General features: G+C 34.6%; 1 protein-coding gene across 3 annotated transcripts in view; it reads left to right on the forward strand.

The window, feature by feature from the left end:
- Positions 1 to 98: 98 nt before the first annotated feature.
- Positions 99 to 21,899, forward strand: part of CEPT1 (choline/ethanolamine phosphotransferase 1) — a 45,822-nt gene continuing 24,021 nt past the window's right edge. For 2 of the 3 annotated variants that reach the window (XM_032217987.1, XM_032217986.1), the window contains exons 1-5: positions 99 to 203; positions 2,329 to 2,730; positions 9,674 to 9,821; positions 13,330 to 13,471; positions 21,345 to 21,429. In XM_032217987.1, the coding sequence (XP_032073878.1) occupies positions 2,392 to 2,730; positions 9,674 to 9,821; positions 13,330 to 13,471; positions 21,345 to 21,429 (714 nt within the window). In that variant the 5' untranslated portion in view covers positions 99 to 203; positions 2,329 to 2,391. Of the gene's footprint in view, positions 204 to 2,328; positions 2,731 to 9,673; positions 9,822 to 13,329; positions 13,472 to 21,344; positions 21,430 to 21,899 lie in introns of those variants that run through there. The other variant, XM_032217988.1, reaches the window with a different exon arrangement.

Here is a 21,899-nt window from a genome sequence, read left to right on the forward strand (position 1 = left end):
TACCCAACCCCGAGTATGGTTGCCTCCACTTTGCCCATGCGCATCAAAGAACCAATCTCTGGGTGTCCCACGCACGCCCCCTGCTCCGTTAGTTGCCTGTTCCAGTCGCGTGCCCTTCCTAAGCAACCACGCAGCCGGCCTTATTTACGGCAGGCGTAAAAAAAGGACGTAAACGCGCCTCCTGGGCGAAGAGGCTGGTAAAGGTAAATGCCGGGTGTTTTTGGTGTGCTTCAGGATTGGCTCTGTTGGGCGGTAGAAGCTTGGCCTCTGGCCGGCGTCGGGTGTCCCTTCGAGTTCAGCCAAAGAAGGTTGACCCGTGTTGAGTCTGTCTGCCTCACCTGCCGCGAGGTGGGTGGGCAATGGTCGTCCTTCTTTTCTCTCTTGCTGAGCCTCGTAGGCTCCTGCGCAAGAGGCAGGGAGGGTGTCGCTTGCGCTGCCTTGTTTTTCCACTCGGAGAGGGCTGCTGCCGTTTATGCCCGGACAAGCTGGCAATCAGTCAGTCCGTCCGTGGAGGGAGCGATGTAATCGGAGCGGGCGTTCTTCAAATGCCGGAGACAAGTCAAAACAACCCTCTCCTCCGCATAGATATAAGCAGAGTGTTTGTGTCAAATACAGGGGTGGCACGCATAAAATAAAATGTGCTTTAGCCTTATATAGATTTTCAAGATTGAAATATCTGGTTTGAGTTGCGTTTATATTTTCGACTGCCTGGTGTATTGGAGATGCATCAGCGTTTCGGGCAAAGTGTTAATTGCCATATCGGCTTTCCTTTAACGAAAAGCTAAAATTGGAATCTTGTACATTGTAGAAACCCACCTTATTTGTAAAATCACAGTACACTTTCCTCTCAAGTCTTTTTGTCACTGAAATTACATACAAGATTTCCTCAGTAGTGTTCTTTTGCCGCTCACTTAAGAAAGTTACATATAAAATTGCAAAAACTTCTTTTTATTGATTACATTTTCTTTTAGTTATTGTATTTACTGAGTGCCTTAGATTTACTGACGTGAATCAGTTAACTAATTTTCTGCAAAAGATACACTATATTGCCAAAAGTATTCGCTCACAACTGAATCTGATTATGTGGATGGGTGAGCGAATACTTTTGGCAATATAGTGTATATCAATTACATACTTCGTGATTATATAGAAAGTAATAAAGTCTATATTAGTAAAGACCAGTTTTAAATACTCTTAATTGTTAAATGGAGAAGCTGATAACTTCAAACAATTTGGAATATGAAGTAGGTTACAAACCTATTTCATTGTTTTGAATTTAGTTTTCCATACTCCTGATGTTGGCCCTCTGGTCTCCCCTCTCTTTTTAATGCATCTGTCATAATGGAAGTGCATCTTCAATGTAATCCTTAACATAATCCATAAATAGTGCTTTCCAGGGAATAGTAAGAAGTTACTGAATGTGGGGAGCATACTTTATTTATGTGGAGGGCGAAGATTAAAACAAAGGAAAGCAAATAGGATTAAGAATTTAATGAACAGAAGTGATTTGTTTCTGAAAATTATTTAAAAAATTTGATGACTCCGATCAAGAGATAGACGTTTTACCCATAGGAAGCATGTATTTGAATGTGTTTTCATTTCTAAACTAATCAGTATTAAGGATTACCTTAACTAGTAAAAATCAGTAAGTACTTTTTTGAGATGACTTTCCATCATGTCATTATTTTTCATTTTTACTCTTTATTGTTGTTGGTCGCACAGGCAACCAGATGTTTAGACTGGATTTAGCATTTTTCTTTACCTATTTAGTAGTTCCTAAGTACTTTGTATAGAGAGATATTGTTGAATAATATTAAAGATACTATCATAGGATGTAAGTTGTTCCAAGTAAATCTGCCTTTTGCAATGGACTGATGGTGATTTTGTCAGTGTCGAGGGTGTTCAAGTTATGCTTTAGATATTTTGGAATTACACTCAAGGCACCTATTATTGTTACTTAAATTTATATCATAACTTTTCTCCAGGATCTCAAGACAGCTTAGTTGTGAATGTCCTTTCATTTTACTCTCACAAGAAACCTGTAAGATGGGTTGGGCTGAAAGAAAATGAGTGTCTCATAGTTACCTGTTGACGTTCCATGACCATTCTTCAGTTTCCTCAGTAACAAGCCCCAAACTATAACTTATTCACTAGACTGTTACATTTATTTTTAAAAAAAAAGGAATATTAAAGTTGATGCAACTATAGCTTGGTTTAATGCATTTACAAATATTCTGGACTTTCAGCTATTGTACTCTTCACCATTAAACACTTCAAAATTTTACAATATTTTTCCTCTTATATTAATCTAAATACTTTTTGTTCCAGGATCTTATGTTTCTTTACAACAATTAAACTTTGTCAGATACAGACTTTAAAGTGAATAAATCCATGAGTGGGAATCGATCACTGAAGAAACGATGTGGGGAATTGCATCTGGAATCCCCTGCACGCTATGGTCACGTTCCTTCTACAGGATGTACATTGAGCAAATTGTTTCAGTTGCCAACTCCACCTTTATCAAAGCATCAGTTAAAACGATTAGAAGAACACAAATATCAAAGTGCTGGACGGTCCCTACTTGAGCCACTTATGCAAGGTTACTGGGAGTGGTTAGTGCGAAGAGTACCAACTTGGATTGCCCCTAATCTGATTACAATTGTTGGACTGATAATAAACATCTGCACAACCATAATATTAGTATTTTACTGTCCAACAGCAACTGAACAGGTAAGTTAAGATCTCTTAATACTTTTTTGGGATGATGATTTATTTCTATTAATGGATCACTGTTAATTTTATTGGTTTTGTTAATATTCTGTGAAATTTGCAGATTTGTGAGGAAAAAAGGTGAACCACTCTTGTGCAAGATCTTGCTAGCTTGATATTATGGGAATTGTAGCCCAACAGATGTGAAAACCATCTATGTAGGGAAGGTACATCTACTATTAAAATGTATTACAAAATACTCTCCTTTAATTCAGTGCCAGTGTAAATTATGAGATATATACATTTAAGCTATGCAGAGGTTTTGTAATGAGCTGAGATAATCTTGAGGAAAAGGAGGAAGAACCACAGTTAAGGCAATGATCAGATGAGGGAAATATCAGCAGAAAACAGATTAAGATTTGAGAAAGCGTTTCTGACTTGACTCTTCTTATTCTCTTTATAATAAAGGCAAGGAGAAATGAGTTAGACACATTCGAAGTTGCAAAATTCTGTTGCTGTAACCCTATAATAAAAATAGTTTTGGTATTCATGACTTTGGCATTCAAGTCTGATTTATCTTAAAGAGCTGACATCTTCAGTTCCATAAAACAATTGTTTGGAGTGTTTGAGGATATACCTGTTTGCAGTTCTTAAGGCAGCTGTATTGTGATTGATACTGGGCAGTTGTCAGTGCCACCCAATCTCAGGATAAGATTCAATAATTTTGAAAAGTTCCAGATACTTGTTAACATTTATCACTGCTTGCAATCAATAACTTTTTGCCTTCCAATCAAAACTCTTTAATATACTGTATATTATATAGCCCAATCAGCATTTAGCTAGTTTATGCTGAGATAGTTGTTCTACTGCTTTTATTCATGAACTATTTAACAGTTACTAAATAGGATTCCTAATTAAACATTTCATGTTAAAGATGAATAGCTACTCATTTGTAAATATCTTATTTTAAATTGCTATTTGATTAAACTAGTGAAAGTTTGAAAGATTGCTAGTTGTTATCAAATTCATTATCTTATCCTGAGAAAAGATAGTGTGCACCTTAAACATTTCCCTAGCTGATACTTGTGCAGAATACTTTTTTGTTAGCATCTCACAGCATTTTGCACTGATAGGAACATGTTTAAAAAAATTAATCTAACCATATCTTTCATTATTTGCTACAAATGGCTAACTCCTTTGATTATTTTTCTCCAAAATTACTTTTTTAAAAAAAGATATATTTTCCTATTTTATCTTTTCAAGTGATTATATCTTTTTTATAGCTCTACAATGGATTTTTCAAAAATTTTACCCTCTATACAGAGCTGACATTTTATTACTTATGATACTATAATTGGTGGCTAAGCATTTAATACTTAATGAATATTGATGAGGATGTTTCAGGTAAAAAATTTGTGGGAGGGACTAACAGAATGGCAACAATTGCATTCAAAATAAAAGAAATGCAAAAAGAATTTTAAAACAAGCATATGATCATTTTTCCAATCTTAGCAATAGCAATAGCACTTAAACTTATATACTGCTTCACAGTGCTTTTATAGCCCTCTCTAAGCGGTTTACAGAATCAGCATATTGTCCCCAACTATCTGGATCCTCATTTTACTCACCTTGGAAGAATGGAAGGCTGAATCAATCTTGAGCCTGGTGAGATTCGATCTGCCAAATTGCAGGCAACCAGCAGGCAGCAAAAGTAGCCTGCAGTACTGCATTCTAACCACTGCGCCACTGCAGCTCTGTTAGGTACCCAAAACCAACTAACTTATTTTCCTCTTTATATACTGAGCTCCAACTTCCATATAACAAAGTGAATAGAAGCATATTCTTAATGAAGATTTTTTCCCCTCAAATATCACTCTTCCCCCCAAAAAGCAAGGTTAACAGGGCCTTAAGCAAGGGGCCTTGCTTAAAGACCTTTAGTTAAAGTGGTGACATGTTTGATTGCCTTTAATAATTGTTCTTCTCACATTTGTGGCATTTGCATTTTGTTTCAATTGTATTGTTTTTACTATATGCCCCCTAAAATTGTTATAGTATTTGATGTCCATTTCCAAAATAAATATATTAGTTATTTTTGCTTTACTTCAACAAACTTTCATTCCTCACATCAGAAATTAGCCATTATCTTTGCATCATTTGCACATCCTGAAATTTCTCAATTTTTTCATACTTATATGTATTTTTTTTCTTGATAGAATGCTTATTGTTTGCTTTAGTTTTTTGCCACTCATTTGTAACTTTCAATTATCCATTCCATTTTTCCTGTTGAACACAACTATCTTGATATTTGAGACATTAATATTCCAATCCATATTCATTGTTGCATCATGCAGTCCATCTGACAATTGCTGCAAATCATTTGAGTTTTTACCAAAAATATGGTATCATTACCTGCATACCAAAACATATATATATATACATTTCTCCAACCAAAATACCTTTATTATCATTACCACAAACATTATTTATTTATCTATAGATGTAAGTATATTAATCAACCAAAGTTTATTATATATCCTTGACGGTGGAATACGCAAATTTACCACCTTCTATTAATCACTTGGTATTTTGGGTAAGTGCTGTATTGTGGAGAAAAGCAGCTTAGGAACAGATTCCTTATTTAGGCAATCTCTCTACTCTGGGAGGGTGGGGTGGGGGTAGGGAAAAATGGCAAGATAAAGTATATTAATTTTAAAAGTCATAAACATGGACATTGGTCATAAAGTTACCTTTTTTTTGTCACTGTTGTAACTTTGAACAGTTGTTGTCCAAGGCAGTTGCTAAGCGAGATCTACCTGTTATCTTCAAATAAGCAGCGGAGTTCAAAAGGAGTTTTAAAATCAGTGTGGAGTGCTCAGAGACTTGCACATATGTGGAAAAAATATAACACAGCATCCAAAACCTTTTTTGGGGGCTTATTTACAAATTGTTACTGAAATGTGATTCAGGAACCAAATATATTTAAATATTTTACATTCAAATACTTGCAGCATTTCAACAAAACGATGTGCAACAATGGGAATATCAATGGAAGACAAATATTAAATATACCGCAAATATAGTGAACTGTGGAATACACTTGTTGCCCAATGTGTTTAGCTCAGGACATGATGATGATGACTGCAAATATTACATGCAGAGAAAACTAGTGTAAGATGTTTTATCTTTGGCATATTATTCGGTGCTGATAATCCAATTTCAAAAACTGCTGGAAATGAAATAATCAAGTTGGATCATTTTTTCATACGGTGCAGTGTTGAATTCTGTTAAGCCTGGATGATGATTTATTATAGAATGAAACAGATCTTAAAGGTTAATTTTCTTTCCTGTCAGCTGTTTTTCTGCCAAACATCAAACTGTATATTCTTACAAAGTACAGAGTGAGCTTTGATTATGATAACAGGTGCCTGGATATCTTATGCATCATAATTCCTTCTTTAGATGAAGGGCAAATCAACTTGTGCAAGCATGCATCAATGTCAGAAACAAGGCCAATACAGAGTTTAATTTAATTTGGAAACTGTTTATGGATTAGGATTCCCCACGTGGATTTGCACCACAATCATAGTCTGCTTTCTGTTAAGATAAGGTTTTAAAAATTTAGATGTTCTCTGATTTAATGCAGTAAAGATACACTCTCTCAGATTAGAAAAACTGTATCAGTACTTATGTTTGTTATTTTACTAATTTTTGAATATTGATTTAATTTTAAAATTGATTTGTAACTATGTTGATTAAAATCAGATTTACATTTTACCATGCACACACACACACACACATGCACACACACACACACACACACACACACACACACACACACACACAAACACACCATGCACTCTTTAGTTAGTATACCTGAATGTATAAACTTATAATCAGGAAAGAAGATTTATGTGTATTTTTAATAAAGTTTAAATGAATTGGGACAAAAAAGTAAAGGTGGTAGACTGTAATTGGAAATAATACTTTAAAGTAAAGTTTCACTGGTGTACAAAATTGAATGAATTTTGTCCTCCTAAGGGGCTATAAAATATATTTTAATCCTTTCCTTTAAACTAAGAACTAAGATGTTCTTTTTGACTTCTGTTCCTTCCTCCATTATTAGCAATAAAATCTCAGGTCCAAAAGATTTTTGCCAGAGGCAGCTAAATTCACATTGGCAGACTCTGGAAGCTTTTATGAATCAAGAACCCGGTTATATGAATATGCATAGATATATCTAGTAAACATATTTATCTTTGTGATTATAAAACTTGTTTAAAAGGCACACAAAAGCAACCGGACATTCTTTTTTTAAAAAGAAATGGAGCAGTTCAGCATTGAGACTAATTATGTTTAACCACAGAGACTTTGACATTTAGTTTTACCTTGGAAGTACTACGAAAAATGTATTTAGATACCGATTTGATCAAATTCAACTCTGAAAATCCCCAGATTTTTATTATTGATTCTTTAATTTGGACACAGATGCACAGTTTATATGTTTAGCACGTTTAGTACTCTACATCTGACATAATTGAGATACAACAGAGAGGAATTCCCCCCCTTGCCCCCATTTCTGGTTTGGTTATTTATTTTTGGTAACGATATAACATCAGAAAAGCTATCAGATAGGAGAACAAATGAAACAAATACAGAGAAATCATTTTATGAACAAATACAGTAAATAATCATCAACATCATCCTTTATGTAGTCAACTAATTGGAAGACAGTCTAATCCTGAACAGTTTTAAAGCTTGAAACATGTAGTATTTAAATCTATTATTGTAAACCCTAAGACTAGGGCAATTATAATGCAAATATATGCATGCTTGCATAAAAATATATTCCACTGAAAGTGAGGTTATTCTGAGTGTTAGAACTGTAACCTGTACAGGTAGTCCTCTACTTACAACAGTTTGTTAATGACCATTCAAAGTTACAGCAGCACTGAAAAATCTGATTTATGACCAGTGTTCATAGCCACAACCTTTGCAGCATCCCCATGATCAAGTGACCAAAATTCAGATGCTTGGCAACTGATTCATATTTATAACTTTTGCTGTGTCTCAGGGTCATGTGATGCCCTTTTGCGACCTTCTGAAAGCAAAGTCAATGGGGAATTCAGATTCCCTTAACAACCAGGTCACTAACTTATCAACTGCAGTGATTCCCTTAACAACTGTCATAAAGAAAAGTTGTAAAATGGGCAAAATGCACTTAACAAATGTCTCACTTAATAACAGAAATTTGGGGCTCAATTGTGGTCGTAAGTCAAGGACTACCTGTATGTACAGTAGTTCCTGCCTATGGAGATTCTCAGTCATCCAGGTCATGGTTGTCCCAAAGGTGCTTTTTCAAGAGGCAACTGGACTTGGGGGGGGGGGGGGGGCTGCTTTTCCGAAGCAAAACATCCTAAAATAAAAAACAAAGTCCAGTTGCCTCTTGAAAAAGCACTTTTGGGACAGTAGTTCCTGCCCTAACAAATAGTTTGACTAACAATTTATATTTAAATAAGAAAACAATTTACCATATTAAAAGTTAAAGGGATCCTATGCTATCAAGAAGTGACCTTTTATCATCCAGATTAGAGAATGAGATGGATATCAGGAAAAAGAATCAACATTACCTTCCAATTCTGAAGGCTATTTCCGATTCCCCTGGATACATTATATTATTCAGCAATAGAAATAAATTTATTGGCTGTTATTGCTGAGTATTCTTAAACAACATCTGGCTCATGTAAGCACTGAACTTTAACTTGTGAACAAACCAGCATGGCTGGATTCATCTGATGACATGATAGCAGTATTCCAGTATTTGAGGGGCTGCTACAAAGAAGGGGGTCAATTTATTTTCTAAAGCACCAGAAGGCAAGACGAAGAAAAAATGGATGGAGACTAATCAAGGAGAAAAGCAACCTGGAATTAAGGAGAAACTTCCTATCTGTGAGGACAATTAACCAGTGGAACAGCTTGTTGTCAGAAGTTCTGGGTGCTTTGTCACTGGAAGTTTTTTAAAAAAGACTGGGCAACCCCTTGTCTGGAATGGCATAGGGTCTGCTGCTTGAGCAGGGGGATGGACTAAAAGACCTCCCTTCCAACTCCATTCTGATTGATTGATTGATTGATTGATTGATTGATATAATGCTATGCTGTTGGCTAGTTTACAAATTACAGCGGCTGATTTCAGTGTAAATGGTGACAGTAAATAGTATCAGTTACTTAGTATATGTAACACCAGTACTCCCTGGGCTGTATTGGTTGCTGGTGTCTTGCAGGTGCAATTCATGGTGTTGGTTGCCACCTTTAAAGACCTCCATAGCTTGTGACCAGTTTACCTCAGGGATCATTTTCCCCCCAGTTCTTTGCACCATCCAGTCTGACCCAGCAGGATAGATATACTTCGGGTCCTATTAGCCAGGGAAAGCTAGTTGGTGGGTGCAGGAGGTATGCTTTTTGTGTCATAATGCCTACTATGTGGAAACTCCTTCCTCTGGAGATTAGCCCTGACCCTGATGACTATTCATAAGGTCCTAAAGACTTAGATATGTTAATCACCATGGATTGTAATATTCTCCTTAGCTGTTTTTTACTTTCTCTATTATGATAGAATTTGTTTTTAATATGTTCATTGGCTAGAGTTACTTGTTAAGATGGTAGCCGTGCAGATTAAATAAATATGCTGAAACAAAACAAACTAATATTGTGCATGTTCACCAAACATGGGCAATAATCCTTTAAATTACAAAACTTGCAAATGATTTAGGTTTAATCTTAATATGCTTTGCTTTGTGTATGCAAGAAATTTCAGAACTGGATATGAATAAAAGAACGAATATTACTTGCATTTTTTCATAACTAATCATGCAGTAGAATAGATTGTCACTATATGAGATTCATACCTGATTTAAGACCTATACATTTATTTACATGTTGCTGCTTTTTTACATACATTCTCTTTTAGGCACCACCTTGGGCATATATTGCATGTGCTTGTGGCCTTTTCATCTATCAGTCTTTGGATGCAATAGATGGGAAACAGGCAAGAAGAACCAATAGTAGTAGTCCTCTGGGAGAACTATTTGACCATGGCTGTGATTCATTGTCCACAGGTACTGCACTAGATAATGGTCTATTAAGTAATTTATGAGGACAAAACTTTTTAAGATCCTTTGGTGCTCTAATAAGATGAAAATAATGTATCTTGGTTGTATAATTGTCATGCCACAGTTCAGAACTTTGGTAATATATTTTACAAAGGTTCTACATTTGATTAGTTTCATATTAGGAGGTTGTAGCCTCTGGCTGACTTTGTTTGGGAAGCTAAGCCCAGTTTGGCCTGGTTAGTACTTCCGTAGAGAACTCCATGGAATGCTAGAGCTCCAGGTTAGGCTGGAGAATCACAAAGTTATCCTGTCAAGCTCAGTTGCAAGGGAATCCCTTTTTTATTTCATACTAAGGGGTTTAAATCTTAGTTTAAGACTGAAATGCTTGAAATATGTGTTTGAATATTTAAATTTCCTTAAAACTTTAAACCATTTCTAAAATTCTGTAAAGAGAAAGAACAGCTGATCCAAAATTAAAGTATTTGCAGACTCTGCGCTTTCAGTGGCTCTCTTGCTCTTTTATCAATGTTCTGTGTAAAACATGGACACATATAAAACACATTCTGATGTCCCCCTAAATTGCAGCCCTGGAACCTTATGGTGTAAGTTTTCTGGTAAAGAAAGACTAAAGTTAAAGTAATCACATGAATTTTGGAGGAGGAGAGCTTGATACTGAATTTGTGTGTGCATGTGTGTGTGTGTTCAGATGCGCCTGCCCACGCATACGGATATGTATGACTTTGTGACAGACTCAATTTCATTTTATTTATGTCTACTTTTGATCAGTTCATCTGTTTGCTCTCAGAGATCAGATGCACCTCCAAACTGTGCCCTGTCACTCAAGAATAGAACTGTTCATCGCATTTCACCCAAGGCAGTCTTCATAGTGTACCTGTATTGTGATTCATATGCTAGACCATGAAGAAGTGGCTCAAATACAATTTTTCTTTTCTGTTTGGACCATTTTGTCATTGAAACCTGATGCACTGTTGATAAACCAGGAATTAAATTCTTGCTAAAGATTATTTACCTTTTCTCACCACTGTATTAAGCTACTATCAAGCTATCCCCACGAGAGCCAATTTGGTACAGTGATTAAAGGTATGATACTGTGAGTTCTAGTCCTGCTGTAGGCGCAAAGCCAGCTGGGTGATTTTGGGACAGGTATTCACTCTCAGCCCTGGGATCAAAACAAAGGCAAGTGATTTCTCAAGATGTTACCAAAAAAACCTGTGTGGATTTGTACAAGCAATCATAATAGTTAAGATTGACTCAAAATCACACACCTGTGCAAAACCAAATAAAATAAAATTATTACAAAAACTGCTTAAACCAAAATCTCATGCCACAGGTCAATACTTTGATAATACATTTACAAAAATAAAGAGTATTCTAAAATCATCCTGTTAGAATATTGTTTTAATGGTTCATCTTAATTGTATGCTTTGCTGTATTATGATAGAAAGAAATAATAAGAATACTGTTGTAGCTATTGCAGCATAAGATGTTATTTGTCTATGAAAAAATGATAACAAATTACATAGTTGCTATTTTTTGCGGTACTGTACATTTACTAATTTCTCCTGCCTTTCTATGATCAAATTGGGCTGGTATTTGGTTTTGGGTGGTGCTTTTGGTAGATATTAACTGTTAATAACACAACCAGCAAAAGAGCTGCAACACGACAATAATGATTGTGAATATTTATTTATAAAGTACTCCAAGGAGGATGCATGTTACTTAAAAGCAACTGTACATCAGCTGCTTTTAGAATATTGGCTTCAATGGCTAGGCTGTATCTTTCCTAATTAGATTGGATATAATATGTTCAAAATTCTGCAATATTTTCTATAATAATAGAAAAAAAGGGTAAAAACTTTTCTCTGTTGCGTATTATAGAAAACAGTGTATGAATGTTTCAAAGAGTAGTACAACAAATATGGGATCTAATTCTTGTTTTCTTTTCTATTTAGAATCATGTTGCTGAATTATGAAAATGAATCAAATAGATGCACTTTTTTATTTTATCACAGTCAGACTTTCCATATTCCCCATCATGGTTAAAGAATTATCAAGTGGGGAATGCAGATCAAGAAAGTTCTCATCCAATACTGAGATTCAAAGGAAATAAAATTCAGTTCAAATCAGATATTTGAAACTAGGCTTGATTTGAACCAAACTGATTTTAAAAATAATCATGCACTGTATTGGGAATGATCCAAATTCTTGCAGCTAGCTTATTTTTATGACTGAGTGGAACAAAATAACAGTAATGGAGACCATTTAGAAATATTAACTCCTGGCAGATAGTTTCAGGGATTGCATTATAATAAATATTTGCTATATTGCCCTGTGCCTCTAATGAGCTGTGAGGGATATCTAACAACAAATCTAAAGAGAAAATATAATGAGTTAAAACGGACAGGTTTTCAAATGCTAATTAAAAAATAAATTCTTACTACTAAAGAATAAACAGTTCTAGACTCCTTGTCAGCTTGTTTCTCTGAAATGTCAGTCTCTGGAATTGGCATGGCTTATTAGTTAGCTACTCACCTTACAATCAGAAGACCCAATTAGTCTTCATTCCTCCCCCACAGCTTTGATCATATGGAAGGACTATAAACAGAAAGTATAGTAAATCCATAGCATCTTTAAATCTCCTAAGCAGGCTGCTTTAGAAACTTGATTACTATTCAGACTGAATACTTCAAAGTTTTGGCTGTAGTGTAACAAAGGCAAGATATTGAAATTAGGTTTCCTGTAAATAGTCAAATATTGCTAATGGTATAATTGTATGCATGCCTTGAAAACTCATTAAATTGAATATTGTTAGATTTTTATCCTCGTTCTTTATTTATATTTACATTTATGTAAATACACTCTCTCACACATTCTTAAAGGTATATAAACCTCAAGGCAGCAAACATATCTAATGCGCCTACCTCTTATTTTTCTCACAACAGCAACCCTGTGAGATGGATTAAGCTGAGAGAGAATAACTGGTCCCAAATCACCCAACTGGTTTACATGCTTAAGGGAGGCTTAGAAGTTACAGACTCTGGTTTCTAGGCCAGCATCTTAACCACTACACCAAAATGTACTTTAAGAATTTTTTAATTTATTTTAAAACTGAGTGAATTCACATGTGACTGAGCATTTAGTATTGTTTCCAATGTAGTTAATTAAGAGTTCTGAAATTTGTTGTCATGTATATTGTTTATGTTTATTTATAGTGTCATTATGCTAGCACAAAATATTAACCATTTGTGGAAATCTTATTTTTAATCTTGCACAAGTGTAAAATGTAATTGATAACCCTTACAAAGGTTGTAGACAATTCTGTATGCCTTCTGTAGTAAATGTTTGTTGTGAATCTTATACTTTCCAGAATCCATCAGAAATATAAGTGAGTGAGAGGACAATTTACATATTAGAAGTTATTAAACAGCCATAATGATCCATTAGCGAATATGTGCATTTTCTACCCCTTAGTTTTAATTTATTTTGTCTTCAGTCTTCGTGGTTTTGGGAACGTGTATCGCTGTGCAACTGGGGACAAATCCTGACTGGATGTTTTTCTGCTGTTTTGCTGGGACATTCATGTTTTACTGTGCACACTGGCAGACATATGTCTCTGGAACAATGCGCTTTGGAATGTAAGTAATGTAGCTGAGAGAAATATTTTGCTATCTTACCTACCTTTTTACAGTTGTAAAATGAAACCTTATATAAACAATTTTAAATGTTTACGTCTGTTGCTTAAATTCTGGGTCGGCTAGATGCAGTAACAACTGATTTTGCATATTTAGAAAAAAAATCATTTTTAAAAAATATCTTTTCTTCCTTGAATGAGAACATCTGGTTTGCCCATCACTTACTATGGAATTAACAGTGTCTGTCTGTATGATGAATAGTGAATTAGGTCATAATAGCATGATAGATGTGTGAAAGTTAGATCTGAATTTCTTTTTTCAAAAGCTACAAAGTCACTGCTTGACTTCATTGGTTCATGCTGCTAATTGTACAACTTTTTCATCCCAAAGGTAATTGCTAATTTAGAAATAGTGTTCATACATTTTGTCTCTCATCTCTTGGTTGCAAGGCTAAAAAGCATTGGGGGCGCAAATGACACAAAACCATAGTATACTATAATTTGTTTCATTTCAATTTAGTCTGTAGGAATCCAGCCACTGTTATTTTTATAAAGGATAATTTAATATTTTAATATATTAGATAAAGCAATCCAGTTTGTCAACAACCCACACTTTATTAAGCAGTGGCAGGGTGTACAAATTTAATCATTTAAGTGGGTACAAATAAATATAAATTAAATTAATATAAATTAAATGAAATATCTTCATAGATTTTTCTTGTGATTTATTGAACAATATTTAAGTTATTTGTTTTATTTATTTATTTATATGCCACACTCTTAAATAAATAACTCAAGGCGGCAAACATATTTCCCTCCTCCTATTTTGTCTATATTAACAATCCTGTGATGTAAATTGGGTTGAAAGAGAGTGACTGGCCCAAAGTCACCCAGCTGGTTTTTCATGTCTAAGATGGGACTGGAACTCACAGTTTCTGGTTTCTAGCCTGGTGCCTTAATCAAGTCTAAGACAAATATTTAAAGAATCTGATGTGACTAAAACTTTATATGTTTTTTGTTTTAGACATACGATTGGGCTATCTAAGTGTAAAATGTACTATTTTTAAAGTAATAAAATAATACCACTGAAATGTTGCCATTAAAATATATATTCAATTTCAAAGTACTTTATAACCCATTGTTTTCTGTTCAGATATGATTTTATGTGAGTGTTACAGAGATGGTCATAACATAAATTTAAAAAAAATCATACATTCTTAGAGGTGATCATTTCTCCTCTCTTGGTGGTTTTTGTAAGCCAAGTTTGGAATTACTGCTATAGATTATGTAAAGGATTACATGAAGCTAATATGGAGTTGATCTTAAAATTTTAAACTGGATTTGTGTGAGATTTGTTTAGCAACTGTTAAAGGAATTATATATTGCTTTCAAAATATTTCTAGTCTCCCTCTTTTAAATTACTGATTGCAATTCATGACACTTAGGGGTTTTGCAGTGGAGTTCACCTAATGGAGATTACAATTGTTGTTTTCTTCTCTTTTTAATTTTAACCTTGTAACTTTTTAAAGATTTCCCATGATTTTGAATCAGTTTCTTCATTTATGAGTAAAAATTTGCAGGCACGTAACTTTCAAACTGAAATGTTTTCCCCCTCACTCTTAGTTTGATGTTTGTATTATAATAATTCACCTCCTAACAGGATTTCTTGGATCTGATTTTTGGAATGATACCGTAAATGATAACAATTGGTTTTTCCTGGGAAGCAATGGTGTAAATTCTATGGAGGCAGCCCTTTTTTGTCATGCACACTAAAACTGAAAAAGGCAATTGTTTTACTAATGATATTTTCCAGACATTTCTTTCAATATATGATGATCTATAATAGCTCAATAGAAGACACATTCAGTCAGATTATAAAGCTTCCTTCTGTCCTCATTTTAAAAAAATACTTTGTTTTGAAACATGGATGTTTTCTTCCTTTTTTTGTGTGTAAAATATACAGAACTGACATAATCTCAAGAAAAAAGCGGTGGAATGTTGGAGCAACTCATTACGTATAATCAGAATAAATTTTGTTCTTTTGTTAGAAACCTTTCCACCAGGAAAAAGAATTACGGAGATAGCTACTTAGAAATATACACTCACACTTTGATTAGCTACTACATTCATTTATGACCATTTGCAAATATGAGGCTTATAAAAAAAAATCCAACCCACTTGTGTATATTTGCAATCAAATTTTGTACAGCTGACACTAACCCACACTGAAGGGACAGTAATGCTGACAGCAGTAAAAATAGAACTTTATCTAAATGAGATAGCAGCAGCCAGTAATCTTCACAGCAACTCTCTCCCTATTTCTGTTACATAGTTCACATAGTGACCATTTTGCTTAATGACCTGTTTATTGAAACAAAACTTTGTCGCTAAATGAGGAATGGGCATATTTATGTTCATACAAATATTCTCATTCATCCTTTGCAGTTCCTTGACCTCAAGCTTAAGAAAGAATCTAGTCTCCTTTCCAAAATGTATAACAAGTAAATTTCTTATAAGTTTAAATACTGTCATCTATCACTTCTTTCTAAGATACTAGGAAAAAACATTTGAAATTTTAGTTGTGCCAAGTTTTTGTTATTTTGTGATGTCCATTACAAAAATGGTTTTTAACAGTTCTAATGGGGCATGTTGTTATAAACATAATCTTATAAGCAAGTATATTTATTCCTTGAATTCATTTCCTTCAGACTGATAATTGCAAATGAGTTCCAGAGAGAACTGGGGGATATCCAGAGGGCCTTGCTGCATGATCCTGCCAAAGCTCTGGTTATATCCTGGAACCAAAGGGCAGCCAAAATTTTGAATAGAATTGTGCCTATGTGGCTTCTATTTACCCTTTGATCCCAACACTCTTCATGGTTCACAGGAAAACTACAAGTTCTGAAAAGGGCTAAATGACTAATAGAGCACTTCTGAAGGAAAACAAGATATGAATCCGACCGTACACAAGTAAGAGCTGCTATTAAGGCATACCTCATGGCAGTAAGAGTGGCAGAACTCCATTATTTCTTGCTCTTACTGCATCTGCAGAGTGTCACCCAATGACCCTGTTCAGAATAATCCAATCCCTCTAGGAACTGAATTGGGAGTTCCTGCAGTCAGTCACCCAAGCCCTGGTGATCCCTGATTTGTATTACTGAAACAGGCTCTGTATTGGTCTACCCTCGAAGAGTATCCAGAAACTTCTGCTGCTGCATAATGCAGCTGGAGTTTTGAAGACCCAAAGTGGCCCATATTACACTTGCCAGTTTCCTTCTGGGTCCAATTCAAAGTGTTGGTTATCATCTATTAAGACCTTCATGGCAAGGATCCACGTTATCTGACGAAATAGCTAATTCCAGTGGGATTAGCCCACACTGGCAGAAGAGATATGCTACAGATCTCATCAGTCAAGGAATTTCAAATGGCAGGATCCAGGAGAAGAGCCTTTTCTGCTGTGGCACCCATCCTCCAAGATGAGATCTTCACCCTCCCTTCTGGTCTTCTGAAATGGCTTGAAGACCTGGCTCTGCCAGCTGACCTGGGGCCCCAATGGGAGAGTGACATCTTGGAGGTCGTTAATGGATTGGTCAAACCTCACCCCTTTCCTATGCACACTTTGCTCCCTTCCTCTCCATCTTGATCAATTGAATTTTAACAAATTTAAATTTATAGTTCTCATTTATTGTTTTGATTTGTTATAATGTATGACTGTTGCAACGGCAATTGGGCAGCATAATAAAGAAATAAATTTCTACAAATATTGATTTTGAAAAGGAAAACCTCATACAGAAGTCATTTCCAAAATAACATGATTGGTATATTGACATTTCAAAATGTTAATCCTTTTAACGACAGATTAAAATGAGATATTTGCAATAGCTGCAATTCAGATATGATTTCTTGCAGTGCAAAATATATTTGGGGAAGAAGAGTTCAAATAAATCTTTCAGACTATCATGCAGATATTTATTATTTCTACTCTATGGAAGGAAATAGCAATATGCATATGACATAAGAAAATGTGGATCATTGATGAGAGGAATATAAGACATAAATCAACGTGAAGTATTGCAGAACACTATTTGACGCCTACATGGAATTCCTTAATTCTTTTATGACTCAAAAAGTAGCCAAAGTATTAAAAAGACTTTAAATTAACAGATAATTGGGATAATAATTAGAATGTGTGTTTCATAAGTTTTACAACTATATTTAATCTTGGTTGTAATAGTATCATCCCATGAAAATATCAAATGCTAAAAGCAGTTTGCTAAAGCCCACAGATCAAATGCAATTGAGGCAGTGAGTTTTGTAGTTTGAAAAATGTGTAAAACTTACATTATTCAGTGCAATCAACAACATCTTAAAATTCTATGGTCACAGTCTACGGGACAGCTGACATATTTTTGCTATCAAAATAGAATATCCTTTATCTTCTCAGATTTTTAAATAATAGGCAAATGTGAACTGAATACTGGATAAATTAGAGACCTAGGATCAAACATGGAATGTGGCACTGCATTAAAATAATCAAGACAGTTTACAGAATATTTAAAATGAACAAGGAAGGAAGACACCCAAATGGAGGCAAAGTGAAATCACCAACATATTATATAAGATTGAGGTGTAATACATATCTTTCCTCCCACAACCCTGGCATCCATATTTATGTGGCTCAAAGTAATTTTATCATTAAAACTTAAATAAACCCAGTCATATTTAAAGCAAATTCAATTATATCTTTAGTATTTTATTACCAGTCACTTCTTACAACATTTTTATTTAAGAAAATGTATATGGCCATCCAACTCACTCTCAGTGACTCTATCACTTAACCGATACACTATATTGCCAAAAGTATTCGCTCACCCATCCACATAATCAGACTCAGTTGTGAGCGAATACTTTTGGCAATATAGTGTATGTCTACCTACTGCATATATAATATCTAAAGGGTATCTGTTGTCATTTTGGATACAATAGTATTTTTTGACTGAATGGTATTTCAGTCACCAATCTAAGGTTTGGAAATATTGTAGTTGTTACCTAATTATCTGAAGTCATATATTTGGTGTATAAATTGATGGAAAATGAAGGTGTTTGTTATTAGGAATATCAGCTTAGGTTGCTCCATTTGTAATAATAGTATTTCACTACACTTCTAAATGTGAATGCTCTAAGTGTGATCTTCAGATGCTGATTATTATAGAACTTCTTTTATATAGGACACAAATATATATAAACAGTTTTTAAAAAATATTGTGGTGTTTGACTTCATGTGCAGTTTCATTATGGCCATCTGGCATGCCTGCCATTCCTACAATCTTAGCTGTTGTTTTTTTCCTCCTAAATTCCTGTAACATCTTATTTTTTTTCTTTTTGTCTGATATATGATCTATGCAAGGTTGCTTAATCTAATTTGATATATATGCATGTCTTTTGATGTATGGATCTGTGTACCTGTCTCTGGGGTTGAATATAGGTATAAAATATATGTAAGAGTTCTTGCCAGGACTTAGATTTCTATTTGAACTTTCTGAAACAATAATTGGATATTAGTGGATAATTCCCAAATAACCCATATTACCCACCATATCATAAACTAGCTATTGTGCTACTAGTGGTCAAATATCAAATACACTTTTCAGAAATTATCAACTGCACATTTAAGCATTTGCTTTCATTCTTTACATATGAAATGGCCTACATTTATGTTAAATACAATCATATTTTCCTAAGCAATTGTACTTTGGGGGCTTGAAACATCATAAAAAGTGGAAGATGTATTTTTGTTGGTGTATGTCAAGATGTGCATTTTATCTGTACTACATTTATTTTTCTGAATATCACCGATTCTCTTGAGAAATGAGTGTTTTGTTGGCAGGAAGAAATGTGGTTTGGCACTTGCAGATCAAAGCTTTATCTTTGCCTTAAGCTCAAGAAGAACTTGGAAGAAGGATGGTAGCCAGGAAGAATGGCATGTTTGGAATAGAAAAAAAAAAGCACAAATTAGCCTGAAGAGAGATGCCTTGAATTTCTATGAATGGGCAAGAGCATAGGCAAGCACTTACTGCCCTGGGTTGCACGGACCCCAATACTTTTCATATATATCCAAGCTTTCTTCAAAAGTTGTTAATAAATTGTAATATAACATCTTTATAATATTCAAGTTAACTGTACAAGTAGTCCTCAACTTACAACCCTTCATTTAGTGATTATTCAGATGGCACTGAAAAATATAACTTATGCCTAGTTTTCACACTTACAATTATTGCAGCATTCCTTATTGTTGTTAGTTGCAAAGTTGCGTCTCACCCACCCCATGGACAATGTTCCTCCAGGCCTTCCTGTCCTTTACCATCCTCTGGAGTCCATTTTAAGCTCACATCTACTGCTTCGGTGACCCAATCCAGCCACCTTATTCTTTGTCATTCCCTTCTTTTGCCCTCAATCTTTCCCAGCATTAGGCTCTTCTCCAGTGAGTCCTTCCTTCTCATTAGGTGGCCAAAGTATTTGAGTTTCATCTTCAGGATCTGGCCTTCTAAAGAGCAGTCAGGGTTGATCTCCTCTAGGACTGACTGGTTTCATCACCTTGCAGTCCAAGGGATTCACAGGAGTCTTCTCCAGCACCATAGTTCAAAGGCAGCATCTCCATGATCATGTTATTAAAATTTGGGCACTTGGCAAGTGGAATGTATTTATGACAGTTGCATTGTCATGCAATCACCATTTGTATCCTTCCCAACTGGCTTCTGATAAGCAAAGTCAATGGGAGAAGCCAAGTTCACTCAACAACCAGATGGCTCATTTAACAACTGCAGTGATTTGCTTAACAACTATTGTACAATGGGGTAAGACTCACTTGCTCTGAGATTGAAGTTTTGGGCTCAGTTATGGTTGCAAGTCAAGGACTACCTGTATTTAATTAAAGTACATTAAATAAAATTGAATTTACTCTTTATACTACTTTTACCTGTTCCATTATCTTGATTCTACCTATGTTTAAAGGACAGTTTCCAGAGGCCAAAGACCAATTGTGGTTCTGGCCTGAAAAAAATTGTACATCTTTGAGGAAGAGCTTTACATGGGACACACAGACGGAATAGACCAAAAATATGATGTGATGATTCATACACCAACTTAAAACTATGATTTCAAATTGTGATTACTTATGGGTTCACATAGTCAATCTTCATTTAGCATAATCTGTTTATTTAAAGCGTCATGACTCAATTCACTGAAGTCAGCAGTATTAAAAAATTAAATCGCTACAGAATGAAAGAAGAAAGATATCCATTGAATTCATTATTTTTCTTAAAAGCTTTCTATCTCAATTCTTTTTACTGGTAGGCAAGGTTTAAATTTCTACAACTTCTTGTCATTGTTTGGTATAAATAAAACTTTTAACATTCCTACCTGCACTTCTGTACAGCCAAAGGATTGGTCGGAAGGAAAATTCTGAACGTTTCTCTTGTAACTAAATCATTCAATGTAATGAGAAAGTCACATTTACATTTTAGAACCAACTTGAGTGTTATAGAAATTTAAACCATTGCTGGTTCTCTATTTATCACCTATGTGCTCTTATGGCAATTTAGAGGTGTGGCATTGACGACTCTGACTGAATAAAACAGGAGAATATACTGTAAATTAATACATACAAATAAACTAGCTCTGTACTGTTAAGCCAATGAGCTGCATTAGTTATATATTTTTAAAAAATATTTTGCTTTATTTTTTTCCTCTTGTTCCACTTATTCTTTTTTTCCTCTCTCTTACCTTGTGCATGATAAACAAGAGCTGCTGTGCCTGCAAAATTATTTAAAATTGCTTTGAGTAATTCTTCTTTTTTGGCTTTTTTTGTACCTAATCAGAATTGATGTGACTGAGGTGCAAGTCTTCATAATAAGCATGCATTTACTGGCAGCGATTGGAGGACCTACATTTTGGCAAACTATGGTAATTTTGTCCATCTCTATCTTATATCTTTTAGTCTTCTATTCTAGAGAAATTCATTTCTCTATATATTTATATTATTCTTATTTTTGTTGGAAAGATTTTAATAAAATGCTGGGATTCAGTCAAAATCTCTTCCATAAGAAATCATTTTGACTAGTATCTAAACAGGTTATACTAATATACTGGATAATTCAGTAGCACATACTAGTAGACTGTAGATGCATAAATTAAAAATTGATAGATTGGTAAACCTATGCATCATTTGGAGGGAGGCTTTGCATAGTACTAGGATTATGCAAGGAATGGAAAGTACATTTTCTTTCTAACCCAGAATAAACCATTATATTCTAGAAGTTATGCTGAATCATTTCAGTTAGCCATGATTCAGCAGAAACAAATCTAGAATATTTTGATTGTTCTAGCTATTAGGTGATCAAAATCTGGAACAACCCCTGAGTATTTGATGGGTG

Source organism: Thamnophis elegans, chromosome 5, assembly GCF_009769535.1.
Source record: "Thamnophis elegans isolate rThaEle1 chromosome 5, rThaEle1.pri, whole genome shotgun sequence".
Classification (NCBI taxonomy): domain Eukaryota; kingdom Metazoa; phylum Chordata; class Lepidosauria; order Squamata; family Colubridae; genus Thamnophis; species Thamnophis elegans.